The sequence below is a fragment of the Anomaloglossus baeobatrachus genome, chromosome 6, assembly GCF_048569485.1.
Source record: "Anomaloglossus baeobatrachus isolate aAnoBae1 chromosome 6, aAnoBae1.hap1, whole genome shotgun sequence".
NCBI classification, from domain to species: domain Eukaryota; kingdom Metazoa; phylum Chordata; class Amphibia; order Anura; family Aromobatidae; genus Anomaloglossus; species Anomaloglossus baeobatrachus.
In genome coordinates this window covers 355,777,474-355,790,235 of record NC_134358.1, presented here as the reverse complement: position 1 = coordinate 355,790,235, position 12,762 = coordinate 355,777,474, and the positions used below count along the sequence as shown (strand labels likewise).

General features: G+C 42.0%; 1 protein-coding gene across 3 annotated transcripts in view; it reads left to right on the top strand.

Moving 5' to 3' along the window:
• TRIP13 (thyroid hormone receptor interactor 13) overlaps positions 1 to 12,762 on the top strand; it is a 336,424-nt gene that overhangs the window by 264,339 nt on the left and 59,323 nt on the right. For all 3 annotated transcript variants that reach the window (XM_075315015.1, XM_075315016.1, XM_075315014.1), the window contains exon 9: positions 1,468 to 1,554. In XM_075315015.1, coding sequence (XP_075171130.1) covers positions 1,468 to 1,554 — 87 coding nt within the window. The remainder of the gene's footprint in view (positions 1 to 1,467; positions 1,555 to 12,762) is intronic.

Here is a 12,762-nt window from a genome sequence, read left to right as displayed (position 1 = left end):
GCACAATTGTTGTATGCAGCAAGGAAACTAATTGCCTTGTATTGGCTATCTGAAAAAGCTCCGACACGTAAGGAATTTGTTGAAAAAGTCAATTATATTTATATGGAGAAAAATGTTTTTATTAAAAGGGGAAGGAGAACTCAATATGAGAAGATCTGGAGCAAGTGGCTGGACTTTCCAGGATTAGCGTCATTTGATCTACTGAACGATAGGATATTTAGGCTATAGGTAGGAAAGGAAAGATCGCAGTGGCTGAGAAATAAAGAGGGCAGGTCATTATGTGAATAAAGAGGGATGTAGAGAGTGGTGGGGTGAGACTGTCGACCGGAAGAGGATGGGGGGAGGGGGAGGGGAGGGGGTATGTGTGAGGACTACCCTCACAATTTGTTATGTTTATGAAAGTTTTAAAATGCAATAAAAATTTATCTGATTTAAAAAAAAAAAGTAAATAAATTTGCAAATGAGATCACAAAGGCACCCAAATGCCAAACACGATCGGACAGCCCAGAGTTCCAGAGGGCACAATTAAAAGATGGGAGAAAGCATTCACTTAATGCTAACAAGATTAATAGGGTTTCTCTGTGCAACAGAAAGAGAATTATATATAATAGTGTAAGAAGGCCCAGGGATTGGGGACATTTTTACAGCGACTAGGAGGAGAAAAAAGAGAGTAGGTGAGTCGATTATTTGTGTGAGCGTTTTTTTGCCTTGTATGGTGGTTGGCAATAGATAGTGTGGAGTGTTTTTGAGGATTGTCAGTAGAGCCTCTACATTGTATGTGGGAAAGGGGAGAAGAGAGGGGCTGAAGTGGATGGAATGTGTTAAAGTGTGGTAGAGGTCAAAGAAAGCAGCAGCTAAAACATATATGAAGCAAAGTGATATGAACTATAAATAATGTAGTGCAAGTGAACAATAAGCATATCTTCCATCTCTTACCGATCTCCTGCTTTGTCAAACTGCCATGTTTATTTGTCATGACACTTCGAAAATATTGCACTTGGAAAGATATTGCAAATGTGCCCCAGCACGCGTGCTGTTACCAAGCTGGAGCTGAATAAATAGGAAGTGTCTGCTGGGATGTAGGACAAATATACCTTTTGTTGAAGTAATTAAGTAATAAGCAAGACCCCACAGGAGGCATTGCTATGCGAGATAAACACCCATGCTGGACAGAGGAACAGCATAAAATATCAAGTGAAACAGAAAACTTTGATCATTTACAAACACAGGAACAGTATATACCAAACCTAAAATATTGCAATATCTAGAGAAATGTTCACATTTGACAGATGTAATGCAATCAATAAATCAGTTATGCATGTCAAATGGGGCTCTGTCAAGAAGGTGAATACTGGCTTCAGCAGGTAGAGGTTAATGTTTGGGAACTGTTCACATGATTTTTTTTTTTCTCTCATTTTAAAACCAAAATCAAAAAATTGTTTTTTAAACTATTATCTGTGTTTTCAGAGTGGCAAGTTAGTAACCAAGATGTTTCAGAAGATTCATGAACTGATAGATGACAAAGATGCTCTAGTTTTTGTGTTAATAGATGAGGTAAGTCACAGTGTAATTGTGTGTTGCCTTTTAAGCTCTCGATGGCCAAAGAGAAATAAGAGACACTTGTACAACCACAGCATTGCTATAGAAATCGCAATATATCACAAGTGCGTACACCCCTCACATTTTTGATAATTTAATTTTTTTTTCATGGAACAACACTGAAGATATGACACTTTAATACAATGTAGTCAGTGTACAGCGTGGATAAGTGCAAATTTGATGTGCCCTCTAAACTCAACAAATAACCATTAATGTCAAAACCGCTTGCAACAAGAATACACCCCTGAGTGAAAATGTCCAAATTGTGCCTTAAGTATCAATATTTTGTGTGGCTGCCATTATTTTCAAGAATTTTCTTAGCTCTTTTGTTCATGACATTCACTAGAGCTTCACAAGTTGTCATTGCAAACTCTTTCACTCCTCCATGTCGACATCATGGAGCTGATAGATGTTAGAGACTTTGCGCTCCTCCATCTTCCAATTGAGGATGAGCTGCCCCATAGATGCTCAATAAGGTGTAGATTTAGAGACATTCTTGGCCAGTCCAGCACCTTTACCCTGTTTCTTTAGCAAGGCAGTGGTCATCTTGGAAGTGTCTTTGAGGTCCATTATCATGTTGGAATACTGTCCTGCAGCCAAGTTTCCGAAGGAAGGGGATCATGTTCTGCATCCGTATGTCACAGTACATGTACAAGTAAAATATATCTTTGTACCGTGTTAGCCAGTAGAGATAAAAAAAATTGTTTAAAAGAACAGAGAGTCCTCAGTGGTTGATACCTTTTAATGGCTAACTGAAAAGATGGTAATAATTGCAAGCTTTCGAGATTTTTCGAGCTTTGATGAAGAGACCTGAGTAGTCTCGAAAGCTTGCAATTATTACCATCTTTTCAGTTAGCCATTAAAAGGTATCAACCACTGAGGACTCTCTGTTCTTTTAAACAATTTTTTTTAACAGTACATGTAAGAATTCATGATTCCCTAAATGAACTGTAGCTCCCCACAGCCAGCATCACTCATGCAGCCCCAAACCATGACACTCCCACCCCCGTTATTGACTGTAGACAAGAAACACTTGTCTTTGTACTCCTCACCTGGTGGCTGCCACACGCTTGTTACCATGTGAACCAAATAAGTTTATCTTGGTCCCATCAGACATGTTTCCAGTAAATAGTAACCAATAAGCCCAGATTTTTATAGTAAAAATCATTTTATGCTAACTCCATATAGCTATTAGTTTACAAGAAAGAGAACGGAGTACTTTCACATGATATAAATAGTAAAAAATGTTTACTTTATTTGTGGAACAATACATGAAAGTGATAGACAGACTACATTGACATTAAAAAATGCAGTGTTACAGTGTGCAGAAAGACACAATGATGCGGGGGCAGAGCGTGCTGATTGGGTAATCAATATAACATTGATACAAATTGCTAATGATGGTACGGGGTACACTTATGATAATCCAGCATTTCCTCCATAAACACCTATATAACCATGACTGTACCATTAAGTCACATTATATCCATCAATTTAGTATAAATATACATATGTATCAATGTGAACAGAATATCATATTAAACCCTGGTAACAGGAGAAAAAATATTTTGCATAATCACAGTTTATATTAAGGTGCTTTGAAACGCTGAGACAATAGTGGTTGTAGCCAGCCTCACTCAGGTTATTTTACTACAGGATGTATGCTTGCTCGGCCATTATATCTTTGTCATGTACAGAATTGAGCAAGCATACAAACATGAGGTGACTGGCAAACCATAAACCTGGGCTAAATAGCCCGATGACCCATATTACATATCAGCATGTAATGGGAAAGTTCCTGTTATTTACCCATAGTAACATCAGTGATTCAGCTGCGCTCCACCACCACCCCTATGTACATTTCGCCAAACCGCTTCCTCAGGGGGCTGTTTAAAAGCCGATTTTCCTCACCTTATATATTGTGTGTACTCATGGCTGCCATCCACAGACTGACGCCGGCGCATGCACGCTGCGATCCACGAGCCCGAGCAGGGAGGCGCCGCTCATCAGAGTGCCCGATGCGCGCGCATCGGGCACTCTGACGAGCGGCACCTCCCTGCTCGGGCTCGTGGATCGCAGCGTGCATGCGCCGGCGTCAGTCTGTGGATGGCAGCCATTATGAGTACACACAATATATAAGGTGAGGAAAATCGGCTTTTAAACAGCCCCCTGAGGAAGCGGTTTGGCGAAATGTACATAGGGGTGGTGGTGGAGCGCATCTGAGTCACTGATGTTACTATGGGTAAATAACAGAAACATTCCCATTACATGCTGATATGTAATATGGGTCATCGGGCTATTTAGCCCAGGTTTATGGTTTGCCAGTCACCTCATGTTTGTATGCTTGCTCAATTCTGTACATGAAAAAGATATAATGGCCGAGCAAGCATACATCCTGTAGTAAAATAACCTGAGTGAGGCTGGCTACAACCACTATTGTCTCAGCGTTTCAAAGCACCTTAATATAAACTGTGATTATGCAAAATATTTTTTCTCCTGTTACCAGGGTTTAATATGATATTCTGTTCACATTGATACATATGTATATTTATACTAAATTGATGGATATAATGTGACTTAATGGTACAGTCATGGTTATATAGGTGTTTATGGAGGAAATGCTGGATTGTCATAAGTGTACTCCGTACCATCATTAGCAATTTGTATCAATGTTATATTGATTACCCAATCAGCACGCTCTGCCCCCGCATCATTGTGTCTTTCTGCACACTGTAACACTGCATTTTTTTAATGTCAATGTAGTCTGTCTATCACTTTCATGTATTGTTCCACAAATAATGTAAACATGTTTTACTATTTATATCATGCGAAAGTACTCCGTTCTCTTTCTTGTAAACTAATGTTTCCAGTAATGCATGTCTGTGGTCTGCTTGTCTTCAGAAAACGGTTTGCAGGCTTTCTTGTGCATCATCTTTAGAAGAGGCTTCCTTCTAGTATGACTGCTATTTATACAAATTTGATGCAGTGTATGGTCTGAGCACTGACAGCCCCCCCCCCACCTTTTAATCCTTTGCAGCAATGCTGGCAGCACTCATACGTCTATTTTGAAGAGACAGCCCTTGGTTATGACGCTGAGCACATGCACTCAACTTCTTTGGTCGACCATGGCGAGGCTTGTTCTGAGTGGAATTTGTCTTGTTAAACCGCTGTGTGGTCTTTGCCACTTTGCTGCAGCTCCGTTTCAGGGTGCTGGCAATTTTCTTAAGGCCATCTTTAGGTAGCACAACAGTTCTTTTTGTCACATCCTCAGAGAATTCTTTGCCATGAGGTGCCATGATGAACTTCCATTAACCAATATGAGAGTGTGTGTGTGTGAACTAGCACACCAAATTTAACATACCTCCTCCCCAGTCACACGTGAGGCCTTGTAACACTGAGTCTCATGACACTGGGGAGAAAAAAAATGCTAATTTGGCACAATTTTGCCATATTTTCCTAGAGGTGTACTCCCTTTTGTTGCCAGTTGTTTAGACATTAATGATTGTGTGTTGAGTTATGTAGAGGACACATTAAATTTACATTGTTATACAAGCTGGACACTGACTACTTCACATTGTATCAGTGTGTCATTTCTTTAGTATTGTCCTATGAAATGATATTGTGCCACCCCTGCAGCGGATCAAACCGCTTGGATCCGGGGGTGGTGATTTACCTGTGGCTCGAGGGTCTCCGGACCCATGGGTTAGGGCCACACTCAAATGGAAAAAGGAGTATTTACAGGGTATTTGGTATAGTTCGTGACGCCACCCATGGTGTACGGTAATTGGGAGAACCGCCATTGGGAGTACCCGGGTTGATGGAGTGGGGCAGCAAGATGACGCTACTCTCCACGGGTAGGGGTAGGCCCCGGGACTCTGGATAGTCATGCGGGGATGCAGTGCAGGGGTCAGTCGGGTACTCAGTCAGCAATGAAGCAGACGCTGACAACAGGGTAAACAAAGTCTCTGACTGCTGTTGCCTCAAGAGGGAAGCTCATCCGGGTCCTATCCCCTGCAGCACTGCCTGGTGGTCCGTAACCGGCCTCCTGGCACAAAAGTTTAGATTGTCCATTGTGACCCGGTAGCTTGGAGCTTTCCGGGCCCCACTCCCCACTATGGCTAAGTGAAGGAGCCTGCTCTCATGAGCTCACGCTTGAGATTTCAGTGGGCCGCTTGCTAGGAAAGCCCTATCCCCCTCATTACGCTAGTGCCCCCGATCTCTGAGCTTGGTGGAAACAGTCCATAAAGGCCCTGTCCTCCGCAAGTTAATTGCTGGGTTGCCTGAAGCTTCTCCCCGACCTAGGGTCCATGTACCCAGACGTGTCTTCGGTCCCGGACCGGTGATAGGACCAGGCTGCTGACCGTCCTCCTTGATGGGTTGCGGGCGCCTAACCTCAATCCCCTGAGACCGGGGGTCCGACTCCTCTAGGTCCAGACCACCATCTGCGACCTAGTTTACTTCTCCCCTGGCAGCTCCAACTCTCAGCTTCCTCAGAGCTCCTCTCAGCTCGAGGGCTACCACTGAACTTACTTGACACCTCCCTGTCTGACCCCTAGGTGGGTGGCCCTATTGCTGCTTAAGCAGCCCACTAGTGTGCCTGACAGGTGTGGTGCAAAGTGTATCTAGGATTTGTGAATGCTGATGGAGGCAGTACTGCAGGATAGAGACCCAGAACCATGGGGGGTTGAATACTGCACGGGGAGGGCAGTTTGTGCAGTACCCTGTGACGACCTGAATAGTCCAGGGGCGTCACAATATAATAAAATATTTACAAAAATATGAGTAGTGTACTCACATCTGTGATATACTTTATACATTAGAACATGCTTGGTTTGTTTTTATTTTATTGTGAGCAGGTTGTTATCTCCAATACTTAGACATGCGTAGCTGTATAACAATTCACACAACAAATTTTTAGATTATTGGGTTAGTCCAATTCTTTACAGTTTCTACAGTATGTTTCTAACTTGATGCATAGAACCAAAGGTTCCTTCCTACTTCACAGTTCACCAGCAGGTCCTCAGGTTCGGGAGTTGTCTATGACTCCTCATTTGTTCCTCTGCTCCTGTTTGTTTGTTGTTTGACCGCAACAGAAGATATACAAAAAGTGGGAAACTGTTCTAATCTACCCACAATAAATTGCCTTTTAATATGGTGACCTGAATATATATTTACTGTAGCTTTCCAATGTTCATGGTTTTATTTGCATTTTCTTCCCAATGTGGAACTATTTGGTGGAGAAATTGATGCTATGAAAACACAATGAACTGAATAATTGTCAGTTCTGGCAATCTTTGCTCATGATATATCAATCCAATGTAGCTTTTGGACAGTATAATGATTTGTCAGCAAAATCGCCCTATAGCGATTGATAGTAATGGGTAGCCAGGCCTGATGTAAACTCCTATGAAATAACACCTTTCAAATAAATATGCATGGTACTGATATGGTGCATGTTTACTTTAGATATTAAAGGGAACCAATCACCAGGATTTTCATATATAACCTAAAGCCAGTGTTATACTTGCACTATCAGGCTGGTTCTATATATACCTGTAGTGGTCAGCTCGGATGTTTAGGTTTTGAAATGCAAGAAAGTAAAGTTTATAAAATAATCAGCTTCTTGAGTGACAGCAGCTGAGGATCAGATAATATCTGGGGGATATTCATAGTTATCCCCTCCCTTTGTTAGAATTAGCATAAGCATTATATAATCAACCTAGCAGGATCTGTGACCAGAAGGGGCAGGTCCTCAGCCAACAGAAAAATGTTGCATTCTGGTATCAGCTTTGTTGGCTAAGGCCCCACCCCTTCTGGTGACATGGATATGACCTCACCACAGATCCTTCTAGGTCGATTGTATAATGCTTATGCTAATTCTAACAGAGGGAAGAGATAACTATGAATACCCCCCCCCCAAGATATTATTTGATCCTCAGCGAAAATCCTGGTGATTGGTTCCCTTTAACTCTGTAATCTGTAAATTAATGTTCACTTAGAATGTGTAAATCTTGAAATCATAAAAGAAATATATACTTCCTCACTCTGTATATTACATTGTATGTCATAAGTTTGCGCATTTTCTTTTGCAACAATTTGACACTGTCTTGAAAAACATGTCTGGTCAGAATCTAGTACGAAGTCCATGGAGCGTTGCAGTGTCTGCAAGTAGACATTACATAAATATGTGAAAACCACTTTTTTAATGTAAAACAAGGTGCAAATCATTTTAAAAAATGACAATGACAAAACTTACATTATGTACTTAAAGGGAACCCATCACGAGGATTTTCGTATATAAGCTAAAGCCAGTGCTATACTGGCACTATCAGGCTGATTCTCTACATACCATTAGTGGTCAGCTCGGATGTTTAAGCTTTCAAATCCAACAAAGTAAAGTTTAAAAAATTGGCAGCTGCTTGAGTGGCAGCTGCAATGGAGCAAATAATATCTGGGGGGAATATTCGCATGTATACCCTCCCCCTGTCTGTTGTCCCTCCCTCTCTCTGTTCTCTATGCTAATTTTACTATTCACTAATTTCTTCACTAAGATGGCGTCGGAATTGGCGCCTGCAAATAGCGCTTATCTCCGGCGCCATCTTTGTGAAGATAGTGTTACCCCCTGCTATTCTATTCTTGCGGCTGAGAGAGCGGCGCATGCGCCCTCGCATCTTCTGCTCTTGTTGTGACTGTGGGAGCGCATGCACTCACAACAGAAGTGCAGAATAGCTGATCAGAGGACGCGATTAGCTGCAGAAGATGACACCGTGCCAGCACAGTGGCATTGACGTCACAGGGTTAGGCGAGTCCATTGTGAACTTACCTCACCTGACCCTTTGCTGTGGGATCTGCTGCCAATATTGATGGCACGCTGCTGTCAGTTTGTTTCTCCGGTCTGTCGCATCGTACGATCAGCTGTTTCAGTGGGCGGTCTCCACTTCTGTTTTGACCGTGCGCGCTCCTACGGTCACAACGAGAGCAGAAAAAGCGAGGGCGCATGCGACGCCCTCTCAGCCACAAAAATAGAATAGCAGGGGTAACATGATCTTCACAAAGATGGCGCCGGAGATGAGCACTATGCTAAGGCGCCAACTCCGACACCATCTTAGTGAAGAAATTAGTGAATAGTAAAATTATCAACAGAGAAGGGAGGAACAACGGGCAGGGGGGCGGGATTCCATATGAATACCCACCCAGATATTGTTTGCTCCATTGCAGCTGCCACTCAAGCAGCTGTCGATTTACTTTTTTTGGATTTGAAAGCCTAAACATCTGAGCTGACCACTACAGGTATGTAGAGAATCAGGCTGATTAGTGCCAGTATAGCACTAGCTTTAGATTTTATATGAAAATCGTGGTGATTGGTTCCCTTTAAAGTCAATCTTAAAGTGAACCTGTCAGTGATCCTCTGCTAACTGACCCTGGCTGACAGCTTTTATTTGAAGTAACACAGCAAAGTAACAAGGTATGAAATCAGTGGCATAACTTGTAGCTCAATGGCCCCAATGCAAAAGCCATAATAGCATTGGTCTTTGTTATATAGGCCACATAGACTTTTTCAGCCCCCTAGGCTCCTGGTCCCTGGTGTGGTTGCCAAGCCCTGCACCTGTTGTAATTGGGCCCATATATGGAAAAGAGCTGGAGAAAGAGTCCTGGGAAGTACTTCCACGAGCACATCCGACTCATTTGCATAATGATTCCACTGTCAATTTCTCTTATTGGAGGAATGAACTAGCTAGCTAAAGATATGTATGGACTTTTCTTTTTCTTTTTTTCTCTTTAAATCGCTGTCACAATGGTAAGATTTATTAAAATCAGCTTTCCTTAATCCTCCAGTGCTGCACCAGTGATTGTTCAATGGTGCAGGTTAGACGTCATGTTTCTGCCAAACGTGTACGGTACGTCTTGGGCAAATGAGCTGAGTGATTTGGCTGCAGAGATGATGTGCGCAGTTAATGTGATATTACCGCTGCAGCCTGTAAACAATCCCCATAGTATTAGTGAAAATGGAGCCCAGACCTAGGGACAATTAGTAACACAACTGATTTTTATTATTTATATCATGGGCATACCAAGACTGTAAAGAAAACTTAAAGTACGAAACAGAGATGGCAATACTGCGCCCCCTAAAAACATACAAACTGGAGGAGACGTGTGAGCACCTCATGTGCCTATAGGGTAAGGAGAAGAATTGAAATGCACATAGTGCTAGATAAAAATAGACCTTTTGTAAATTAAAAAATATAGTGTTTTTAATAATGTTTTTAAAGGGATAGGGAAGGTATAAAAAAACAATGATAGTAGCAGTATATTATCTACATAGATTAAAAACCATTAGTAACCAAATATCCATGAGTCAAAGAACAGGGGAGTATGAAATTGGCTACCCCACATTGCACACTCTGTAAAGTAGACAAGAGAACATGAGAAAGAAACCAGAGTATAGTGCAAAAGTACTTTTATTAATGAAACTGGCACAAAAGGAATTTGACAAGACAATCCATGGACATTCTGTATGTGAAGCAATCATCAAAATGCTCTTTAAAAAAAATCTTTAAAATATGGCAAATCCAAGGAATACAACAAAATTGGGTACAATTAAAATCAGAACACATAAAAAAAACACCAGAAAAGTCTGGTTCTGCATGTATAGTACAACACTGGTATTTAGAGCAATGTATATTTCCATAATCCGATTCAAGAGAGAGAAAAAAAAAACATGGAGTTGTGTGTTGCACAAAAATATATAGCATATTGCCCCAGCAGCATGACATGGTAACATATATAAACATCACTCATCCATAATATCCATGTTGGTGTAATAATAATCAAAAACATGTAAAAAAAAACCTGTACATATATGAATAATTATGCATAAACTTGTTACAAAAAATCAATGCTGTATAAGACCGCAGATGAATAAATACAATGTGCAATGAAAAAAATTGAGGGGGGGAGAAGGGTATAGCACCTCACATCTATATTACATGGGAATATTGCACATCACCCTAGCAGCTGTCATGTGGTTCAAGAAAAGGGTCCACATAACCAGTACATCATACCTATAATTGCCAACACAGTTTCCAATGGATGGCAGCAGAGAAGTCGTCCGATACCTTGACCCCGACGTACGTTTCACTATCTTAATGTGTGATCATTTCATAGGGGGGGTGCACCAACCAGGGCCCAGAATCAAATGAGTCATCAGCTATCAACGCCCATCAAGGTGCGCAGGCGCGCGAGCAGGGACGCGTCACCAGGCTCACGTGTTTGCGCAGAGGTGATATAGATGCCGGGGAGCTCAAGGACCACGGACCAGGAAGTGCAACCGCGCCAACGGCGGAGGGAGGGTGCAGTACGGTGATAAACACACAGGGTTTAACTGTGACTGTGCTGTAACAAAATGTCACACCAATTGCAACCAAAAAACACGTAAAGAAAACAATCTCCAATTTCGTCCATACAGGTGTGTGCATAGTCCCAAGGTAATCCATATTCAGAAAAAAGCAATCCATGTTCGGAAATGAATCCATAGTAGCATGAATGTTCGATACATCGATTAAAAACCATACAGAAAGTCCTTAAAACTTTGTTTAGTAATGGCCTGCACTGCCAGGTTAAAAAAGTTAATTTTCTCCAACTGGGAAGAATAGAAGGTGATTCAAAGCTCCACTCTGGGAGCACTTACAGTTCTGGTGTGATGTCTTAGGCTCTGTGCGCACTAGAAAATTCCAGACCCTCTGAAAGATTCCTGTACCTGTGGTGGCAAACCGCACCAAAATCTGCATGCGGATTTGCCGCGGTTTTGGTGTGGATTTGCTGCGGTTTTTCCACAGGTTGGTCCCTGCGGTTTTTACCATTATCTATGGAAGAAAAACGCAGGTACCTGCGGAAATTAAGGGACATGCACATTAATTCCGTAGCGGAAATTCCACAGCAAAACCTGCAGGGACAAAAAAACGCAGTGTGCGCACAGCATTTCTCAATCCCATAGGTTTTCCTGGAGAATGACTGCAGAAATGTTATCAACATTTTCTGCAGCATTCCTTCAGTGAAATCCGCGACAATTCCACGGTAAAATACGCAGCGTGCGCACAGGGCCTTATAGTTTAATCCACAGCTGTTTGGAGAGGAACGGTCCGTAGTAAAAGATCCAGTGCAGATCAGTGATCACGATCGACCCGAATGAATGAACACCTAAATAACATTACTAAAGGTTTCATAGGCCACCCTTTATCCAGACATTTCCTGGAGCGCCACAACAAATCATGCCTAAACATTAATTTCTATGGTATTCAAAAAATTCTGAGAAATTGGAGAGGAGGTGACTACATTAAGTAATGTCACATGTCCATTTGCACTTATAAAATGTATCAATCTAGCAATTTCCATTTAGTCTCTTTTTTTCAACCTCTTTCAACCTTCTATAAATAGCTCCTTATCCACATATATCTCTAACCCCTCCTCTCTGTATGGTTAGGTTCCCTCTTCCCCCCCCCCCCCGCCTTTTCCTCTCTCGCTCCCAACTGCACCCCCCAATAAAATCTATTTCATCTCCTTGTGATTTAATAAACATTCATACATGAGGAAGAAAGTTAATCCTTCACAACTCGTCGGAAGTTTCTGTCAGGCCACTGTAGCTCCCCCGTGATGTTACATGGTGAGGTTATATTGAATCACCAGCGTTTTGTCTGAGGCAATGCTGACAGCCAGAGCATCATCATTCCCTGCAGCGCGCACTGAGCAGATCAGACGCAGGATCCCTGATCTGCACTGGATCTTGTAGTACGTACCATTCCTCTCCAGGCAGCTGTGGATTAACCTAGAAGATGTAACACCAGAACTGCAAGGCTATGTGCGCACTGAGCGTTTTTCACAGCGTTTTTGTGCATTTTTCGGGTGCAGTTTTGGGCTCAAAACTGCATGACTTTGCTTCCCCAGCAAAGTCTACGACTATTTATTTTTGCTGTCCGCACACACATTTTTTTTTTTAATTTTTTTAGCTGCGTTTTTGAGCTGGAAAAAAAAAATGGACATGTCAATTCTTTACTGTGTTTTACTGCGTTTTTCACTCATGCAATGCATTGGAAAAGTGCAGCAAATTGCAGTGATCCAAAACGCAGCCATAAATGCACTGAAAAGCGGTAAACACGTGGATGCGTT